Source organism: Rhinolophus sinicus, linkage group LG06, assembly GCF_036562045.2.
Source record: "Rhinolophus sinicus isolate RSC01 linkage group LG06, ASM3656204v1, whole genome shotgun sequence".
NCBI classification, from domain to species: Eukaryota; Metazoa; Chordata; class Mammalia; order Chiroptera; family Rhinolophidae; genus Rhinolophus; species Rhinolophus sinicus.
Window position 1 is genome coordinate 165,251,683 of NC_133756.1, and position 21,320 is coordinate 165,273,002.

A 21,320-nucleotide genomic window follows, 5' to 3' on the forward strand; every position below is an offset into this window, starting at 1 on the left:
CCTGTCGCCTCGCTCTGGCTTAGCCCGTTTCTCCCAAACACCACTTCCTTTGAGGCCCTCTGCAGCCCCCTGCCCACTCAACACCCATGAAGCGTACCCAAGTGGGGCCTTGGCCTGGATGGGCTCTGGGGGGCACACACGCTGCAGCCCACGCCGACTGTGCACTCATGGAACCCCTCCTAACACGCCTGCGGGGGGAGTTTAGATGCAGGTGCTCAGAATTGCTTTCTGGGTGCCCTTTCACAGGCACACGTCATGCCCACACTGGAGTGAGGGTCCTGGCCTCGTCTCAGGTTCAGGGGACTAGGATTAGACATGTGGCCGTGTAGGCCACAGGTCAGCCCAGGCCCGCCCTCTGTGCAGACAGGCAGCCAGGCTGTTGTGGGCGCACATGGGGAGCAGGGCACCCTGTGACTGGCAGCTCAGCCTCGGCCTGCTGCACCCAGACCCAGGGACAGAGGAACAGAGCCTTTGCCCCTTTGTCCACATGCAGCACTTTATTTGAGCTGTCAGTTGGCAGATCACAGGCCGAACCACTCGGGGACACCCCCACGCTGGGGGTCGCGGCTCTCCTTGCGCTGCTGGGCCTCCAGGAGCTGGTCCCGGATGTTGTCATCAGCAGAGCCACCCTCAGGGCTTAGCTTCTTCTCAGGAAACAGGTCTGGGAACGTAAAGGTCTGTCCATGTGCCTGTGGAGAGAAAAGCCAAGCTCTGACAGGGCCGGCTCTGCGGCCAGCAGTGGGGGGAACGCAAGGAGCCCCTGTGGGGCCTGTGGGCCGGCTGAGGCCACCGTGCTTTACAGGAACCATGGCCCGACCCGTCTGCCCAGGGCTCGGCTCCCACGCTGCGCCCCCAGCAATGTCCCTGCCTGGAAAAGAAACACCCTGGGTGGCCGGGCTCCCGCCTTTGTCTGGCACAGAGGCCCTCTGCGTGGCCGTTCTCCTTAGGAGTGGTGTCTGCAGGCAGCCTGGTCAAGCGCGGGCAGGAGAGAAGTGAAGGAAACGGCCCAGTAGCAACTGGTGTGCCTGAAACTTTTTCCACCTAAAAGACCTGAGTGAGAGCCTTTCCCCACATGACAGACCACCCTCTCCCGCTCAGAGCTTGGCAAATAAAAGAAGTGTGTGCGTGCAGCAGTCTACACACCAGGACCGGTCTTCACGTTCACGGCTTTTATGCCTCTCACTAAAGGCTCAGAACATGTCCATGTCCACCCGGACCCCCAGGCTGAGGCCGCGGTGCCAGCCCCCCAGTGTGGAGGAGGGAGGGAGGGTCCTGGCTGCACAGATAAGAGCTGGACAAGAGGGTGCCCTGGACAGGTAGAGCGGGGCGGGGGCGGCAGGGCCTCTGGGAAGTTCTAACAGTGAGCTCAGCTCAGCATGCTGGGCTCTTGCAGACCCTTGTTTTGTGAAGAGATTTGGATGTGGGCAGGCAGCCAAGTGCGAGCGGACACGGCCCTGTGCGCCCCCCAAGAATGTGAGGTTTATACATTCGGGTCACGTGGTGCACAGAGCAGGCCTGGAGAGACGAGAAGCAGCCGCGGGCGCTCGGTAGCCAGCCCACGGGAGGGTTATCTTACACATTTCAAAACTTTTTTTTCCCTTTTTTAAAATACCAAAGGGCAATAGTTTACATGCGGGGCTGGCTGCCCAGAACGGGGGTTTATGTTTAATATATCGAGGTGATTCTGCTAGTTTTCTGAGGTGGGGGAAACCCAAAATGACATTTTAAATATAAACACAGAGATGGCAATTTGCAATCGCTTGGGAGAAAACTGGAGGAAATGGTGAAAGGAATTGTCCGTTCCTTACAGGCGGGTGATAGGACGGTGGGTGCCGACGGAGGCCCCCGTTCTGGAGAAATTCACCTTGTACTTTCAAAGTAAACCCCTCAACGCTTCCAAACAGGAAAGCAAGCTGACCATGGAAAAGTACAGGGAAGCAGGAAAATGTCATAAAAGTGAAGAAACCGGCCCAGGCAGCAACCCCAGGGCCCCCGAGCCATTGTCTGCGGACGTGCTCCTGCTGGGCCCGCGGAGGCCCGGCGCTCATTCCTACGCGCTGTGTAAACACCAGGCTTCACGCAGCAGGTCAACGCTCTGTTTGTTGTGTGGGCCATGGAGGCCCTTGCTGGAGCTGGACTTTGGGCCAAAGAGATGTTTATCAGGTTGTCAGAGGGGGGGAAAATGTGGGACTCCCACCGGGTGAGACCGGCTTTTCCGAAGCAGCCAACTCAAAATAAATCTGGTGATTTAATTTGTCTTTCTGATTGACCCTCTGTGTGCTTTACAATTAGCTCTGTTTTTAGAAGCCCCGGAGCGGGCCCAAAGGGACACTCCAGCAGAGGACGCCGGCCTCGCCCCTCGGCAGACAGGGGACAGAGGACGGACCCCTGCACAGGGTGTGGGCCCAACCTTCCAGCCGTGTGCTTGCAGGCCGGGCAAAGAGCTGCTGGAGCTGGGGGGACGGAGGAGGGGGGGCGTTACAAATTTAATTTTGGAGTGGCAGGAACTGTGCCCAGCAGGGACACCCTGTGCTCCCACTGGGGCGGCCTGTCTCTCGCTGCCTGGGGTTCACAGAGGAAGAAAGGCGGCCGAGCGGCAGCTGCAGACAGCAGATCTAAGCGCTGCTCAGTTCGGTTTTCATGAGCAAGGGGGGGCCCGGGCAAAAATGTGTGAGGCTCGGATGACTTGTAACTATAGCTCTCCTGTGAAGGGCCTCGTGGCGAATGCGGACATATGGGATGTCAACCGGCGTGCCATGACAAAGACGGATGGCCGGGCCCAACTCAGAGGACACAGGCGTCTTTCTTTAGAAGGCCAACGGTGCTGTCTCCCCCTGTACTGGCTGATTTTATGCACGGCAAATATTAGGCCAAATAATTACGGGGCCCCTGTTTAGGACAACAGCTGTGACTGTTTTTCAGAAAGGCTGCCATGTTGACTTGCTCTCTTAACAAAATGCCTCCTGAAGCCCGAAATAGGCCCGCAGGCTGGAGGGTTTTCGCCATAGCGCTACTGCCATCTAGCGGCAGGCTGCCCTGGGCTCCCGCACGTGGGCTGTTTACACAGAAACTGGAGAAATGGGAGGAAGACCCCCCAGGTTTCAAACAGCAGGGGGGCAGTTAATAGAGCCTGCGAGCAGGGCCTTCCCTGGCAGGTTCCCACGGAGCCCGTGGCGGGCCAAGGCTGCCCGCCCAGGTGAGAGAAGACCCTGCCTGGAGAACACAGGGCCTGGTGTCCGTGCAAAGCATATCTGAGGAAACTCGCATTTCTGGGGGCAGCTCACACTTGGAAGAGCCCGAAAAGGGGGCTTTGAAAATGTGCATCTTACTCTCCACAGCTCTGGGTTTGGGTCGGTAAAGGCCCAAGACAGGCCGGACCCTTCCCCCAGAGCCCCTGGCCAGGCAGGAGACAGTGAAGACAGAACCTGCAGGAATGTGCTGGGGGCCACAACCCGGATGGGAGGGGGTCACACCAGCCGGGTCTGGGATCCAAGCCCAGGCCCCCGCAGCAACTTGTACCCATGGCATTAAGAGCAATTAACTGCCTCCTGGCCTGGGGACAGTCCAAGGACAAGCTCTCCAGAGGAAGGCGGCCTCTGCCGCTCAGCTCAGCATGATCTGCTTTCTTTCTGTCAGAGCCCAAATCCCCTAGGCCTGGGTGGGCCTGCTTTTGCCCACAGCACGTTCAAAGTTCAAAGGCTCGACAAGGGTGGCCCCTGAGAAGCTCCGAAGTGCCCCAGCCCGTCTCCTCCCACTGGCTTAACTGTGCTTTGAACCCCAGCTCCTCGCGGGCTTCACTGCGGGCTTCACTGCGGATTAGAACTAAGGCAGTGGACCTTGAGATCCTGCCCCCAAAGGCCTCCCTGGCCCCCCAGGCCGGGCGTGGTGGAGGCTGCACAAACACAGCCCCCCGCGTCAAGGTCACTGTCGGTCACGACGAGCTCCCAGGACGCTGCCCCTGCCACCCGATGCCCACGCCCTTGCGTGCTCACCAGCTGTACGTAGGCCACCTTGTAGTCTGATTTCTTCAGCCTGACATTCCTGTGATCCCTCTTCCTGTTGGAACCTGTTGGGGGGAGAGAAACTTTACTGCCAAGCACCACATTTTCAGTCCAACCAATCCAGGAACCCACTTTCTAGAAAGAGACAAACACTGTAAGAATTAGTTTGTCTACAGATGACAGCACATCACACCCTCGAGGGGGCTGCTTCAGAAGTCCTGACTGTGCTCACACTGGAAGACCCGGACCTCGCGTGTCTGCTCTCTGCAAAAACCCAAAGGTGTCTAAAATCACTCGAGGAACCGACTTCTCCCATTGGCACAGCGCTCTCGCTGGCTGTCCTCACCTTAGACTTAAGGTCTTCAGATTCACAACGCAGGGACACAGGTGACAAGGGAGGAAGGAGAAAGGGTTGAGGGGATGAAGGCAGCGCTTTGTGGCTGGGCCTCTAGGGCTGGCAGCCGCGGCGTGCTCATGGCTGCCGCAGCCGCGGGGCCAGTCCATCGGCTCTGCTCTCCCATACCCAGCTCTGCCCCGTGAGAAGTGTGACCCCAGAAGTCACCTAAACACCCCGTGCCTCAGTTTCCTCCTGTGCCAAGAACCAGAGTCTGCGAGGACGGCACAGGCCAGTGGCTCAGAGAACCATGGCCCACGTGAGCCAGGGGAGGGGGACCCACATACACAGCAGGGCACCAGCCCGGCCCAGGCACCCACCGTGCTGCACTCTAGTCCTCACGGCGCTCACGGGCACGTTGTAGATGCGCTCCAGGTAATTCCTCAGGTCCACCCTGGTCATCCTGGGGAAGAGCACAGAAAGGGGAGTCTGACCAGGCTGAGGGCAGAAGTAGCCCAACCTCCGGGGCGAGGGCACAGCCTCACAGGTGACGTCAGGGAAAAGCCAGGACCCGGGCCGGGCTGAACAGACCCCAGGGATCCAGCAGTTGGTCCCCACACAGCGCTCTCCCACTGACACGTCAACATGAGGGTGACAGAGGGACTGGGCCCCTAGGCGCCCTGGACTCGTCAGTCCCATTCGCCCTCCTGCTGGTTCACGCTTGTGAGGCCAAGAGGCCAACCTCCTGGGAACCTCCTGGGGAAGTGACAGTCTGCGAGTGCCCCCTGGCTGCCGGGAGCCCGGCCCGGCCTGTCTGCAGCTGCCACCCCACTACGCGGTCCTAACAGGCTCGTCCCAGAAATGATGGTCTTTGGCAGCTTAGGCCCCATTCCCTTTTCACCTTAAATGCATCACAAACTCAGGCCCTTGGCCTCTCCTGCTCCTACCCCTGCCTCTGAGGGCTGACAGGACCCTTGGCTCCCACAGGAGCTCAAACCACTCCTGGGCCCACGCCTGGGATGGTCACATCCTAAGGTCCAGAGCAGTACCCTGAAGCTTGCGTGACAGGGAGGCTGTGCCTCTTCGGTCCACACACGGCCCCGTAAAGGAACCATCTGGAGCATGAAGGTTTTGGCGGCTGTGGGGAGCAACTCTGGGGACATGGCCTCCTGGGAAGAGCGGTGATACTCCACTCAACAAGAGAGGGAGCAAGAAAGGAAGCCCGTCTCAGGCTGCTCAGCTTCTCCAGGAGGAGGGAGCCCAGCGTGGCCTCTGCAAACACCAGGCCTCGGTCAATATTTGCAGAGCCCCGGGGAGCTGCCTGCAGTGTTTTCCGTAGCAGGAAGCCGCCGGCCAGGCCTGCGTTGCCCCCACTCACTCCATGGGGATCCGGAACTGCACGGTGTCGTCGGGCTGGGCTGTGCCGGGCCGCACGAGCTGGATGAAGAAGTTGGTGCGGAAGACGCGGAGCTGGGGGTTGCCTAGCTGGTACAGCGGGTACCTGTGAGGGAGAGGTTCATGTTCACACCGAACGCCTGGAGCATGGCGCGCCAGGAACACCCCCAGCAGGCCCCATCGCCCCTTGCTCACCATGTGGTGCTGCCCAGTCCCCGGCCCCCGCACCAACTCGGCATAGCGTGAGCAGCTGACCCCCAGGCCAGCCTTTGAAAAGGGCCAATGGATGATTCAAGAAAACAAACAGAAGCCACAGAGAGCATGTCCCCACACCCCCCGACGTGCTTGTGCAAAGCGATAGTCCCACAGGCACACGGCCCCAGCGTGGCTGTCACCATCCCAGGAGTGGGCCTCACGCGGGCAAGGCCACAGATGTGCAAATCACCCACCAACTCCCTCTGCCCAGGTGATGGGGAATGGACGGAACGGGCCAGCTGACATGGGTTTTGCCCTCACAGCACGATGGGGGCCGTGTCCACCCCCACCCCCACCCCGAGTAGGAGTGCCAGCTCCCCCAGGATAAGAGGCTGAGGGTGGGGGGGCAGTGTTTGCAGCTCACCAACTTCGAGTTCACCGCACCACCTCCTCACCCTGAAAACCCCCCGAGCAGAGGCAGCAGGAAGATGCAGCCACCACCTCCAGCTGGACCTGTGCTCCAGGGTGGCTGGCAGGCCAGGAGGACCAACTGCCAACCGGACCCAACTGAGCCTCGGGGTCCGGGGGTCTGCTGGGAGCCCAGGGGCAGGTCTTGATGGAGGGTGCGTGTGGGGGTACAAGATGCCGTTGAGGGTCTCAGCCATACCTTGGTGACCAGTCTGTAGCGGCCAGCACACAGCACCAAGGAACAGGCTCATGAGGCCGAATTCCACCCTGTCCTTGCCTCCCAAGCATGGGGAGGGAGAGGAGGGCCAGGGCCTCGAAGGTCTGGGTGGGATGCCCTGAAAGGAGCAGGGCTGAGTGGGGGCCGGGGATTTGGACAGTGCTGGTCTGCATGGCTGGGGCAGGCGCAGTGGGGGGCCCCCATGGCAAACAGGGGCCGTATAAAATGGCTGGGTTCTGCCTACCCTCTACCTGGGGTCTGTAGGTGACTGAGTCAGCACGTGGCAGCTGCCCCGGCAGAAGCTCCTTGATTGACGCACAGCCCTTGTGCAGAGTGAGCACCGGTGAGGGGCTGCAAAGGAAGGGCTTGCCTTCTCAGGGCCCCTGGGGGCCCAGGGCCTGCCTCATTCTACCCTCGTGGGCGTTCGGGATGACAGCTGGCCACCCAAGGGGTTCTTTTTCTCCCCTGGTGACTAACTGCAGCAGGGGGCAAAGGCTGGGGCCTATGGGTAACTGTGAATGCCGGATCGCTGGCTTAAACCCCTCAATCTCTCCCAACCCCCCAGATTGGGGCCTGAGGGGCACACTCAGCTGAATGTGGATAGAGGCCAGTGTGAAGGTGGGAGGTGAGGACGGCGGGGGTGAGTCTATTCCTCCCCCCACACTGAGTGCCAGGCCCACTCCCAGTGCCCTGCCTGAGGCTTGGGACCCCCCAGCTTGAGAACAAGCAGTGCTGCTGACCGACCACCCTCCCGCTGGGCCCTGGAACACAGCTCCCTGGGCCTCCTTGAGGCCCGGCTCCCCTGTGGGGCCCATCCCTGGCCTCCGGCTGGTTTCGCCCACCCCCACTGCCTCCCTGACCGCTCCCGCAGTTTCGCAAGCACCTCAACCTAACATCTCTCAAGTGGAGATCTGAATTTCTCCTCCCTCCTCCAAACAACAAGCTGGCTGGCTGCCACCAGCCCGCCCGCCCTGTGGCCCCGAGGGTGACTCATCCGTGATCCCACCCTCTCCCTCACCCCACCCGCGTGGCTCCACTGCAAGTCTCCCCTCCAGGGCCTCCCTGGCCGGCGAGGGAGCACGTGCACTCACGGCCAGGCCCGCTGTCCTGGTTCCCTTCCAGCCCGCACAGCCCTGGCTCCCAGGGTGGCCTTCAGGGCCTGGCCTGGATTTGAGTTTCCACTCCTCGATGCCCCTGCCCTTCCCGGGCTGCTGAAGGAAGCAGTGTCTCCTCCTGAGAGAGCCCTGCGGCCTTCACCCCAAATCCACACCCGGGCAGGTCCACCGAGTCCGCACCGGCGCCTGCACCAGAGGTGCCGCTCAGATGGGCCACAATCCCGCACCCGCACCCGCACCCGCACCCTGCCAACGTGTGTGCGTGCGTGCGTGCGTGCATTCATTCGTTCATGCGTGCGTGCATTCATTCGTTCACGGGGCCTTCGTGTTTACAGGGCCATGAGTGTGAGCTGCTTAAATTTCGGGTGGTCGAGGACCAGGGGTCACTGCGGGGGAGGGGGTGCGGACAAGCCCAGCACGGCCCCGCCCCCTCCGGCTGCGCGGGCTGGGCGGGCCCTCGGGGGCGGGGGCTCCGGCGGGGGGGCTCTCCGGCCTGGACCCCGGGGGTGTCCGCAGAGGTGGCCGCGGGGGGTGGGGCGGTGCCGGCTGCCGGGACCGGGCTCGGACCACTCCCCGGCCGGCTGCGCCCGTCCCCTTCCGGGCCTGGGTCCCTGGCCCCCTAATCATGCCCGCGACCGCGCGCCCCGCCACGCCCCGCGCGGGCCTCCCTACTCACAGCACATTCCGCGCCATCGCCGGTTCCGGTCCGCGGGCGGAAGGAGCGGCGCGCGCGGCCCGAGTGACCCCCAGCACAGCGTCCCCTGGTGTCGGGAGGGCGCGCTCCACCGCCCACGCAGCACGGCCCGCAGCCCTGCCCGCATCGGAGCCCACTCTCCAACCCTTTCGCTGCCCCTGCCCCGCCAGGCTGGCCTGTGCCTCTCTGCGCCCACAGCGCTTTACAGGCGCTGCAGAGCGGGGAGAACATTGAAGGAGGGTGCCCAGCAAGCTGCAGGGAGAGAAGGGCCCCAGGAAGCAGGGTTAGGGTCTGGCTGCTGGGGGGTGGCAGAGGACCAGGCCTCCAGGGTGGGGGTGGGACCCGGGAAGGGTGGCAGGAGGCTGGACCTGGTGGAACATGCAGGCAGCAAGTGCTGTGCCTCTCTGAAAGGCGGGCGTGGGGAGGGGCTGCAGTGCCCCCCCCCTTGGCCTGTATGTTGATGGAAATGACATAAGTGGGTTCACCTAGGGTGCAGGTACTGCACTGAGGAGGGGTAGCAGTGACAGTGGCCTCTAGCCTGCCTGCTGAGGAGTATCAGGGAAGGGCAGAGCTGTCCCCTGCTGTTCTCCAGCCGCCCCCCCCCACACACACACGCGCGCACACACGCGCACACACACACACACACACACGCACACACTGTGGGATGCAGGGGGCCAGGCTCTTGTGGACCCTTGCTGGAGGAAATTGTGCTGTAAGGGCCACTGTGCCCAGGGCCAGAGGACTTGCGGGCGGGAGGTGGGAAGAGGGATGGAGCCGGAGAGGGGGCCGCCCCGGAGCCAGGATTCTGGGGCCATGGTCTACCTCGGAGGTGAGATGTTACCCTCAGAGATGTGGTCGAAAGTTGGGTTCGAAGTTGTGTGTGGCTGATGAGAGGGCCGGTCGCAGACGCTGTGCTGGGTTTGGTGGCACTGCTGCTCCCTGGAGAGCAGGTAGTGTGTGAGGGGGATGGAGCTCCTTGACGCAGTTGGCGGCAGTGATGGGGTGTCCGCGGTGCAAACCTCACAGCACTCAGACCCTGCTTCTCTGATTATATGCCACCGAGTCCTCCTCATAAGGCCTGGGGTTTCTGCCCCTTCATTCTTCCCCTTTCCCTGTTGCCAGACCCATCCCCTCACTGCATGGCTGGCCTCCTTCCCAAATTCTGCAGCATGGCTTCTCCAGGTGAGGCTTGCCAGATAAACAGAGGATGCCCAGTTCAGCGTGAAGCTGTGCTACACAACAGTGGTTCCCACCATCAGTCAGGTATGCTCTTCCTTCAGGGCGGGGGGAGGGGGGGGGGAACGACATGCCCTGGGTTTCTTCTCTAGGGGACTCAGGCAGTAAGCCAGACAGCAGGGCCTGGGTCCCTGTGACCCTGAGTTTCACTAATGGCAGTTCTGCCTCAGTGCCTCCCTCGTGGTTGGGGTGGTTCCTTTCTGATACGAAGGCACCATGGATGTCAGGTGACCCTGTGTGTGGCTGGTGGTCAGACTGGTGAGGCTGGCACGGGTACAGGCAAGACAACACAGGCTAAGGAGGCAAGCTCACTCCAGTACTTCACTGGAGTGGCTTTGGGACTCTGAGCAGACCACACCCCCAGAGCCCAGGTCACCTGGACAGCCCAACAGGTCCAAATTGACTGAACATGCTGAAGGAGTATTTGCCATCCATGTCCAGACCGAGCCCCATGGGCTCTGCCCACCCTCATGGCCCGGCTGAGGACGCCGCCCGTGAGCCCTGTGGTGCCGTCCCAGGGGCTCCTGGCACCTGATTGGCACCCGTGCCTGGCTTCCCGGAGGCATTCTGGTTGCTGGAGGGTCTGGCACACAATGACAGATGGCTGTCACCACTGTGAGCAGCCTTTGGACACCCAGGAATGAGACGTGATGTGTCCTTTGTTTGCGGAGATACTTATGTGGTTACAAGGTTTGTGCTTTTTTGTACATTAATTGGTCCTTTGTTTTCCTGAATCTGTGACTTGTCTATTTATGTCTTTTGCTCTTTTTTCTCCCCAGTGCGGGTATGGTAGGGGCTGAGTTGTGCTCCCCAAATTCATTATTGAGGTCCTAACCCCCAGCACCTCAGAATGTGACTGTATGAAGAGATGGGGTCTTTCAGGAGGTGATTAAGGTAAACGGAGGTCGTATGTGTGGGGCCCTGATCCACTGTGACCGGGGTCCTCATCAGAAGAGGTCAGGACACAGGCACGCACAGAGGGACGACCGTGTGGGGACACGGGGAGAGGACGGCCGTCTACACGCCGAGGAGAGAGGCCTCAGAGCCAGCCCTGCCGACACCTGGCTCTCAGACTCCAGCCTCCAGGACTGCGGACAGTGAGTGTCTGTGCTTTAAGATATCATCTGTGGGACTTAGTTATGGCCGCCCTGGTCCACCTACCAGGGTGTCCATGTTTTCCTGTGGGTTTCTGAGTGCATTTCATGTATTGATTACATTACCCTTTGTCTGTCATATTTGACTCAAAATGTTTTCCCAGTGTATCATTTGCTTTTTAATATTTTTAAAACATCTCTATTGATGTGTAATTAACATACAATAAACTGCACACATCGAAAGCACTGTTTGATAAGTTCTGGTGTATGTGAGGGTGAACACATCTGTCACCCCCAGAAGTGTCCTCAGGCCCTCATGGTCCCTTCTACCATCCCTCCCCCCCATCTCCAAGCACCAGTGTGACGTGGTTAGCTTGCATTTTATAGAGTTTTCCATAAATGGAAGCGTCGTATGTACTCTTTTTTGTTTGGCTTCTTTCTCTCAGCATAACTATTGTGAGACTCGTTCGTGCCTTGCGTGCGTTGGGCCTGCATTCCTTCTGGCTGCCATGGTATATGGACACACCACAGCTTGTTTATCCATTCACTGTTGACGGACATTTGGGTTGTTTCCAGTTTTTGACGATTAAAAACAAAGCAGTATTTACATTCATGTGAAAGTCTTTACAAGGACAAACATTTCCTTTTCTCATGGGTAAATGCTTCGAAGGAGAATGACTAGATCACATGGGAGGTTTATGTTTAACTGTTTAAGAAACAGGACATTGCCAGCTGAAGCATTTTACATTTCCGCCAGTGAGGTGGGGTTCCTCCACAATCTGGCCGACATTTGCTGTGCTTGGCGTTTGCAAGCCATTCTTATAGAGCGGTATCCTGTGGTTTTATTTTGCGTTTCCCCAGTGACTAAGGGTGTCGTGCAGTTTTCACGTGCGTACTTGCCATTCATTTGTCTTGTTTAATGAGGTGTCAGCTCTAATCTTTTGCCCATTTTTAAAAATCGGGTTGTTTGTTTTCTTATTATTAAGGTCTGCACTTTTTTGTACACTTACTATTCATTTGAACGCCCCCCGCCCTTTTTTTATTCTTTTTTTTTTTTTTAGAGTTCTTTATATCTTCTGGATCGGGTCTTTATGAAATATTAGCTTGGCAAAGATTTTCTTCCAGCAGCTGTCTTATACTTTCATTCTCTCTCCAGTGTCTTTTAGAGACCAAATTATAAAAGTTTTTCATGCATTTTAAGGGTCTGATTTGCTTTCTCAGGTATTGTGCTTTTGGTATTGTGTCGAGGAAGTCTCGGCCTAGTCCACGTTCACCAAGATTTTCTCCTGTGCTTTTGTACTTCTGGTTGTACATGCAGGCCTATGATCCAGCTGGAGTTAATTTTTGTATATAGTGTGAGCTGTAGACCCGTTCTCCTCCGCCTCCCCTTCCTGCTCCTTCTTCTTCTGCACAGGGACATGCAAACATCCCAGCCCAGGCCACTGGGAAAGCTATCATTCCTGCACATGTGTACGTTTATTTCTGGACCTCGTTATTTTATTCTCTTGATGTGTTTGAATATCTTTACACCAATACCAGCCAGTCTGGGTTACTGTAGTCTTACACTGATTCTTCAGATGTCAGTTCCACTTTCTTCTTCTTTCTCGGGGTCCTTTTGACTGCTGTAGATCCTCTGCATTTTCACACACATTGTAGAATCAGCGTGTAAATGTCTACACAAAAATACCTGCTTGGGTGGCATTGACTCTATGGGTTAAACTTAGGGACAGCTGATGACATCGTAACAGTATCGACGGAGTCTTCCATCCATGGCTACCAGATCTCGCCTCCTTCATTCTGGTCTCTTTTCGTTTCTCTCACCAACATTTGATATTTTTCAGTGTGCGGCTCTGTCACACCCTTCGTCACATTTGTCCCTATTTTCTGGTACTATTCATTAGGAAGTGGCATTTTGTGAAATGTCCATATCCGACCGTTCATTGCTATTTTGTAGACATGCAGCTGACTTGGTATATCAACCTTGGGTCCTGAGAACCTTGCTAAGCTCACTGGTGAGTTCTTGGAGCTTTTCCTGTGGGTTCTGTGGGATTAGATGACAAGGTTGTCCGTGACTGAAGCCAGCCCCCTTCTTCCTCTCCAGTCTGTCTGACTTTTTTCTTGCCCAGTTGCGCTCGCAGGCACCCCCGGTACCGTGCTAGGTGGAGGTGGTGAGCACAGATGTCCGTGGCTTGGCGCTGACCTTAGCAGGAATACTCTCAGTCTCTCCTCACGAGGCACCCTGTACTATGGATAGAAGGTTTGCCGAGAGCTGTTTTTAAATTAGGAATGAGTGTTGAGTTTTGTCGAATGCCTTTTCTGCATCTATTGAGATGATCACATGGGCTTTCTTTTTCGGTTTAATACAGTGAATCACTCCGATTGGCTCTCCTGTGTTAGGCCAGCCCTGCCTTCCTGGGACAAAGCACACTTAGTCTGATGTGGTATCCATTGCACGTGGCGCTGGGTTCTGTTTGCTCGTATTCTGTTTAGACTTTTTGCCCCGTGTGTCTGGGGGAGGCTGGCCTGTGGTTCTCTTTCCTTGTACTGTCTTCGGCTTTGGTCCCTGGGGGGTGCCGGCCTCAGACACTGTGTTGGAAAGTCATCCATCCTCCTCTTCAATTTCTTTGCAGAATTTGTATGTAGTTGCTATTATTTCTTTAAATCTGCCAATGAAGTTGTCTAGGCCTGGAGTTTTCTTTGTGGGAAACTTTTGAACTACACTTTCAGTCCCTTGGTAGATAGCAGGCTTACTCAGCCTGCTATCTTTTTCTTTTTGAGTGAGCTTTGGTATTTTGTGTTTTTCAAGAAATTTGGCCGTTCCATCTACCCCGTCAAATTTATTGGCCTAAAGTTGTTCATGATACTCCCTTATTATTCTTTTAATATTTGTACAATCTATAGTGATCCCTGGTAAACCCCTCGTTCCTGGTAATTGTTAATGTCCATTCTCTCTCTTTTCCTGATCAGATTGGTTAGAGGTTTATCAGTTTTTATCGATATTTTCAAAGAACTTAGTTGTGGTTTGATTTTTAAAAATTTTCCTGTTGTTTTTCTGTTTTCCATTTCATCGACTTCCACTTGATCTGTATTACTTCCTTTCTTGTGCTTACTCAGGATTCATTTGCATTTCTTTTTCTACTTTCCTTCAGGTGCACACTGAGGTCACTGGCTGAGCCCTTTCTGTAGGCACGTTCTCAGCTAGGCACCGTGGTGTGAATTTCGCTCTAAGTGCTGCTTTCCACACGGTTCCCATGTGCTGAATTTCCATCTTCATCCTGTTGAGAACACTTCCCAGTTTCCTTTTTCATTTTCCTTTGACTCAAGGGTTATTTAGAAGTGTGTTATTTAGATTCCAAATATTTGAGCATTTTCCAAGGCTCTTTCTGTTACTGATTTATAATTTAATTCCTTATGGTCAAAGAACATAATTTGTGTGACTTGAATCCTTCTCAACTTATTAAGTCTTGTTTTATGGCCCAGAACATGCTCTATATTGGTAAATGTTCCATGTGCTCTGGGAAAGAATGTGTGTTTAAGTGGAGTGTTCCATAAACATCAGTCAAGCCGTGCTGGTTGGCAGTGCTTCGTCTCCTACACCCTTGCAGCGTTTCTGCCCACTTGTCCCGTTTACTGTTGAGAGGGGTCTTGATACCTGCCTACAATTGGGGATTTGTCTGTTTCTCCTTTCAGTTCTGTCATTTTTCACTTTGTGATATTTCCAAGGTCTGTTGTTTCTTTTTAACCCATTCGTGTCTTTCTGTGTCACATGTCTTCCTGGTAGGCAGCATCGAGACCTTGTCACAGGCCTTTGGGTGCAGCAAACCCGTGGTCCCCTTCCCAGCCTTGGACGGGTCCCTCCCCGACGATGTTGATTGCACCCTGCTGGGTGCCGGAGGGGCCCCCCTGTGGGTCCCCAGGGCTCTCTCCCTGTGCTCTAGCTTCACCTTTCTGACACTTGGTCCTGTGAGTTTTCATTGCCTGGGCCTCCCTGGAGCCTCAGCTCTCTCTCCCCCTCAGGGATCCTGTTGGGCTTCCCCTCAATTCCTCCTTCCTGCATGGAGGCTGCAAACGGTCAAGGAAACGAGCTGGGCAGTTGTAGGACTCAACCTGACCCTCTCCCATTTCCCGGGGACCTTGTTGTCCACTGCCTGATGGCCACTACCTTGGCAAACACATTCTTTTGTGTATTTGTATGGTTCACTTTTGTTGTTTGTTTCTCGAGTTGTTTCAGGCAGGAGGATAAATGTGGTCCTGTGGTTCCAGCTTGACTGGAAGTGATGAACGTTTATTGATATGCAGAAACTTAACAGTTTCAAGCAATGAGATTAACTGAATTTATCTTTTTCTTTCACGGTGCTTCCTTTGTGTGTAAGCTCAGAAAAGTGTTCCCCAGCACGGAAGCAGAAAAAGATGCACCTACTTTTTCCTCTAGTTTTATTTTTAACAAACTTTTTTTCTTTTTTTTTCCACTTTGAACCCCAATCCTCCTGGCTCATATTTTCCTGTTTGGTGTGGAGGGACACTTTCGGTGCCTTTTTCTCCCCCACGTCCTCCCCACATATCTGACTTCCTCAACCTCCTTTATTCAACATCCCACTCCACTCCCCTCCCTGACGGAGATGCCCCCAGTTCTTACGTACACATCTATCAGCTGAGAGCTACTGGAGAATTGGAAAACATTTCACAGCCTGCAAAAGTAGAGGCGTTGGGCTTTTGTGTCGTGGCCCATAGCTGCTGCCACAGCCCCGTGACCTTGGGACTCTGCATAACCCACTCTGAGCCTCAGTTTGCTCTGCTGGGAAACTTTTGTCTCCTTGGGCCACTGCACGGACCAGGATGGCCTGGCCTGGCGACTGGTCTGCAGGGAGCCCTCGACATGACACGCGGCAGCTCTCTCACCTGGACACTTGAAGTCAGCTCGTGACTTTCAAACTCTTCTTCTCTCTTCCTGCCCATTTTTCCTTCTGGACGAATTTGACATTCATCTTGGCCAACTCCCTCCCCACCCTCTGTGCACCCCTCACCCCCAAATAAACCCTGTTGGAATTTTGGTTGAAAGTCTGGCAGACCTGTACATTCATTTGGGAAGAATGGATTCCCGTAAACGTCCTGCCCAGAACATGGTGTGTTTTTTCCTCTCTTTCTTGCTTTTTCCCATTTTGTTTATACATTTCTCATTCAAGTTCGTTGTCTTCTTCCTGCCGACCCTGAGCGTTTCTTACGAGGGCTGTTGCTAACTGTTTTTATGGTCTCTGCAGTCATGTTTTCTTTTGTTTGAGAATGGAATGTTTTTTATTCTGCTTTATCTCCTCACCGGCCGTTGCTGGAAAATAGTAAGCAATATTGATTTGAAATATGTGTTTTGCGTCTGGCGACTTTCCTGAACTCTCTCATCATTCTCAGAGGCCTTCCCCTGGCTCTCGGGGGGCCCGAGGAAGGGCTGTTCGTTCTCCTCCTTCCCAGAGTTATTCATCTTATTTCCGTTTCACATCTCCCACATTGTCTTTGGTTTCCAGAGCTGGGCTGAATGGTAATGGTAAAAGCAGGCATCCTCGCTCGCTTCCGGCTTCGGCCTGGAATGCTGCATGTCCCATCACGCGGGCACAGAAAGGAAGTGCATGTTTATCGTTTGCTATAGTTTCTGGAGGTTTTGTTTGGGTCTCAGCAATAAGAATTGACTCTCAGCAAATGTGCTTTCCCGATGTTTTACAGTGGTGAACAATTTCAGAAGGCGAAAATAAAAATAGGAAGAGCCTGCACTGACCCCTCCCCACCTCTTTGGCTTAAGAAACAAGCTGTGATGAACCCATGTCCGTGCTCAGGTGACCCCTCAATGTGGACCCCGCCCCCCCAGGGGACCGTTCACCTGAAGTGTATGTCCCTCGTATCCAGGCGTATGTAATTCACTGTCATATTTCAAACAGCGTGTGGAAATAATGTGCTGTATTGTTCCTTTTGCAGCTCACTCACCACCCCCAGTGCTGCGTTTGCAAAATTCTGGCCATGACAGCGTGTTGCTGCAGGTCCTTTGTTCTAGGTGTGGAGACTCCATTTGGGGACACACCACCGAAGGAGGTCTGCGGCTGCTCTAACCTTTGCACTTACCATCAGTCACAGCTGTCCAGCGGAGGACTGCCAGGCCTCCCCGAGCCGACCAGACACGGCCACTTGCTCTCCCAGGACACCAGCTCCGTGTGCCTTGTCCCCTGCACGTGTGAGCCCCTGGCCTCAGGGCTCGCCACCTCCAGACTTGATCTGGCCACATCTGCTTCTCACGTCTCTCCCCTCCTGAGCCTGGACAGTAAGTCGAGGCTGAGTCTTGTAAGAACTGGCACCTCCCGCCCCGGCTTCCCTGATCCGTGATCACACCCCTGAACAGGCCACAGAACGTTCTGATGGCTTCTGTTTCAGGGTGGTGTGAGCCCCAGGCTGGGGGCAGTGTACGGAATTGCTGTGCCCCTTTAGTCTCTTTTAATCTAGAGCAGTCCACCACTGTGTCATGAGTGTGTGTGTGTGTGTGTGTGTGTGTGTGTGTGTGGCTCTTTTAGGTCCGTGACAGTCCTGAAGCGTCGTGCCGGTCATCTTGTACAGGATCCTGCAGGGGGACTTGTCAGGCTGTCTCTTCCCTGTGAGGGGGAGGCTGAACAATGGGGCTTGGACATGCTCAGAGGATGTCGTGTCCTCCGTGTGACTCATGCTCAGGCAAGGCTGCCTGTCGGTGTCATTGTAGGTGATGCTAAGATGAAATGCCCGTTTCCTCCATTCTCTGTGACTTTCTAAGAAATGGGCCAATGTCACCTGCCGCCTGACTCTCCTGCCCTCCCCTCACGCTCCCCGGGTCCCGCTCGCTGCACGTGTCACGGCCAGCCTCCCATTTAAGGCTGCAGGTCTTCCCGTGGGCTTCCCACCAGCTGGCCGGCTTCTGGGAAGAGAGCCTTCCCAACTGACACCTACTCTGTGCTTCTAATTTCTGTGAACAGCCATCCCTTGGTGCTCGACTCTGCCTGTGACATGTGTACTGACCTTCAGGTTCTCCCCTGAACTGCTCGCTCAGCCCTTTGGCCCCATTTTCTGTGCGGTGGTGGCCTGTCTCCTAACGGGACCCTGGTGTCCCTTACATACACGGGGCAGATTCTTCATCCGTGGCCTCTTACCTCCCCCCAGCGCCTCGCCAGCATTCGCACTTGGCTTGTGGTGCCTTTTGATGCAAAGAGGGCCTTTTTCTTAACCCTATTCTTGTTGACTCCATCCGTCTCTTGACGTGTGGCTTGTGGATTTCATGCCTGTGGAAGAAGCGGAGCCTCCCAGTACGCTCCGGGAGTGTTTCCCTAAAGGGTTGATGTTTTCTTTTTCCAACTTAGGGCTTTAAATGACCAGGGCTTGGTTTTTGGTGCATGATAGGAAGGAGGCCAACACTTTTATTTATTCTCTGTGGCAGGCAGTTGTCCCAGAGCTCTCTTTCCCCCAGTTATTCCAGGCAATACATGGCCACCCATCAAGTCCCTCCACATCCATCCGTAGCACTTTCTGTTCTGTGTCCCTTTGGGGGCCATCCCTGCGCCAGTTCCTTCTATAGGACCTTTAGAATTCCCTGTCAATTTACATGTGAATCTATTGGAATGCGGCTGACGCGCCCTGAATTCATAGATTCATTTGGGGAGAATTAACATTTTTAAGATGTTCTATCTTGCTCTCTGGAAGGTACTAACAGGCTCCTGTCATTTAGGTCTTTGTTTAACACTCCCTATAAATGTATTTTATCGTGTCTGTAATTGTCTGGCACGTGTTTTGTTAGATTCACTCTTATAATCATATGCTTCTTTACCTTTCCACTGTAAATGACGTCTTAAACATTGGCGTCTAACTCTCCGTTTTTCTGCATGTGCCCACATGAACCCGTATGGAATCTTCTTAATTCACATAATTTAGATTTTCTTGGGTTTCCTTGTAGACAATTATTTGGTTATGAATTAGAGTAGCTGGGTTGTGTTTTTTTTTAAGGGATTAATAGGCTAGAAAAGATAGTTTTTTTCTTACCTGCTAGTTTTTTCTCTCTCTCTGTTTTTTAAGTTTTTTTCTTGTCCTACAGCTCTGGTGGTGACGCCTGGATGAAGGGGAGTGGAGTTTGTCACCCCGAAATATGCTTATTAGGGGATATTGGTTGTTTTCATCTGGTTCATTTTAAGAAACAGCAGACGTGAGAGAATCTGGGAAGACCAGGCAGCAGTTGCCCTTTGTGAAAGGTCATTTACTTTTGTGAGGAAAATCTCCACTTGTAAAAGGCGTCTCCCTCCCTGTACCAGGAAGAGGAGGATATCTAAATCTCCAGAAACTGTTGTCGCCTGAGAAGGCACAGACGCAAATCTGCATACCCTTGTTTCCTGTGCTTTTCCTGGTCAGTCCCCTCCACTCCCCCCCGCCCCGCCCCCATCTTCTTTTGTCTTTAGCTGAAGGTGGTGGTCTCTGCCATTTTGGCCAGTTGCTCAGTGTTTCTGGGTCTGTCCCGTGTGTACAGACGTGCACATGCTATTAAACGTTCATTTGTTTTTCTCCTGCGAATCTGTCCCATGTCAGTTTGATTATTAGAGCAGCCGGAAGAACCTAGAAGGGTAGGGGATAACTTTTCCTCCCCGACAGGGATGGTGAAGGGAGCTGGCTGACGGTCCTGGTTTACTCTCGGTTTTCAAGGGAAGCTCCTACCGTTGCTCTATTATGATGTTTGCTGTAGGCTTTGGAAATGGGCCTCTCCGTTGGCTACGCATTTTCTTCTCTGTGCTCTGTTTCATCCCATTTCCCCTTGAGGCTTTGAGTCCCCACGTCGGTCCGTTTGCCGAGAGAAAGCTACCTTAGCGTTAGAGAGGACCCTCTTGGTCAGGATGTGATTCCAAAAATGTCTTGGGATTTTCTAGTGGGAGATAGTTAACTGCTGGTTCAAGTCCTTTAAAGTGAAATCAGCCTATTCAAGTTTTCTCCTTCCATTTGAATCAACACAGTAAGTCACGTTTCCCCTGGAAATTGGCCATTTTATCTAGTTTTCAAACAGACAGTCACAAAGTTGTTTATGGTGTTTTTTTATGACTAGCTCTATCTCTACACTGTCTCATTGTGTCCCCCTCTTCATCCTCACAGTGTTTATTTGCATCTTCTCCTTCTAATTGATAACTGTCATGTTAGTTCTTTGTCAGAACCAATTTTGACTTTGTTATTCTTGTCCGTTAATTTTGGTTTTTATTTTGTTTTCTTTTTTTCCTTACTGTTTCCATGCTTCTCTTTTGCTTTATTTTAGATTTTTAAAAATTCATTTTCTAGTTTCTTGAATTAGATGTTTAACTTATTAAAATTTGGGGTCTTTGCCCACCCTTTGGTAACACAGCATTCAGACCGCACCCCAGAATTTTCTTATGCGATCTTGTATTATCATTCAGATCTAAAGTGCTTCCTACTTTCCATTTCAATTTCCTCTTTGATCCAAGAACTATCAGCACATGTTTCTGCATTTCTAAACATCTGGGTTCTGACTCAGCTGGGGAGCAGCGACAGTGGGCTGGGACCTTCCTGTTCGAACCCTAAGTCCCCTCTCCATGTTTCATGCCCTGAAGTTCAAAGGCAGGCACTCTACCTGAGCCCATGGTCAGGCCCAATTGTTTTGTTCCAATCTTGCACATGCACCACGATTGCTTTAGGTCGTCCTGACCTCTCAGTGACTAGGAGGTACTCTCAAGTCTCCCACTTAGCTCCCGGCCTGCTTGCTGTCCCTGTCGTTCTGCTGTTCCCCATGAAACTCATCCCTTCGAGCCTACACGGCTCCTGGTGAGCCGACTATCATGCTGTAGGTGCTGACACCCAGGGCAGCTTGGCCACCAATTGTGTGCCCCTCAGCTGCCCTGTCGGAGCAAGGTGGTGGAACAAGGCAGTGCGTGCCCTCTGATGGTGCCCCAGGGGCAGTGAGTCCCGCCATTTATTAAATTCCTTTGTGCGTCTTTGCATCACCGCAATAAAGCATGTTGGTCACTCAGTGTGTTTACACCTACTGCATATAGTCTAGTGTGTGGGGGCAGGGGTGTATGTGCAGGGTGTGGGGGCATGTGTGTGCTTGTGTATTATGAGTGTGTGGGGGGGTGTCCACATGCAGGAAGCTGTGTTCGGAGGGAGCATAGCTGTGTGTGTGTGTGTGTGTGTGTGTGTGTGTGTGTGCACACATGTGCAGGTGCTCTCTGGGGTTCGACTCGGTTGTGGGGGCCTGGGCCCCTGCTCCCCATTCCCCCTTCCCCCTCTCTGCAGAGCCTTCCCGGAGGGGCGGTCCCGGAAATCTCCCCCCGTGAATACCTGGCTGTGCGAGGCTGTGCGTCTTGATCCAATTTTTCTGATTTATATTTTCCATAATTCCATTTAGTCAGGACTTTCAAATTTATTACACAGTGTGCACTGTGTTCTCGTATAATATAGAAAGAGCGGTCTGTGTCTGCGTGTCTGCTCTCACCGAAACGTGCTTTTCCACTGCTTTCCTCTGGAGGGGGGGCCCTCAGAGCCTCAGGCTGTGCCCCCACCCCCATCCTCAGCTCCCTTCTGCT

At 54.3% G+C, this 21,320-nt stretch overlaps 1 protein-coding gene and 1 long non-coding RNA gene across 18 annotated transcripts; one reads left to right on the plus strand and one right to left on the minus strand.

Moving 5' to 3' along the window:
- Window positions 1-477: 477 nt before the first annotated feature.
- MRPL23 (mitochondrial ribosomal protein L23) lies at window positions 478-9,492 on the minus strand. Of its 13 annotated transcripts, XM_074336923.1 has the most exons (8): window positions 8,059-8,179; window positions 7,702-7,911; window positions 6,855-6,961; window positions 6,593-6,728; window positions 5,714-5,836; window positions 4,716-4,798; window positions 3,993-4,066; window positions 478-689 (listed from the first exon to the last, which is right to left on the minus strand). In XM_074336923.1, exons 1-8 carry the CDS (start codon window positions 8,064-8,066, stop codon window positions 522-524), a joined length of 909 nt encoding a protein of 302 aa, XP_074193024.1. In that variant the 5' UTR covers window positions 8,067-8,179; the 3' UTR covers window positions 478-521. The 13 variants fall into 13 exon arrangements, with proteins under 13 accessions (XP_074193024.1, XP_074193023.1, XP_019574133.2 ...); XM_074336922.1 differs by lacking the exons at window positions 7,702-7,911; window positions 8,059-8,179 and adding an exon at window positions 8,402-8,486; XM_019718574.2 differs by lacking the exon at window positions 8,059-8,179 and having other exon boundaries at window positions 7,702-8,046.
- On the plus strand, window positions 7,819-21,174 carry LOC109438599 (uncharacterized). 5 transcript variants are annotated; one of them, XR_002136407.2, is made up of 4 exons: window positions 7,819-7,922; window positions 9,542-9,682; window positions 10,097-10,345; window positions 10,435-10,992. It is a non-coding gene; the product is annotated as an uncharacterized LOC109438599 (long non-coding RNA). The 5 variants fall into 5 exon arrangements; XR_012497686.1 differs by lacking the exon at window positions 7,819-7,922 and adding an exon at window positions 8,580-8,702; XR_002136408.2 differs by lacking the exon at window positions 7,819-7,922 and adding an exon at window positions 8,702-9,248.
- Window positions 21,175-21,320: the final 146 nt, after the last annotated feature.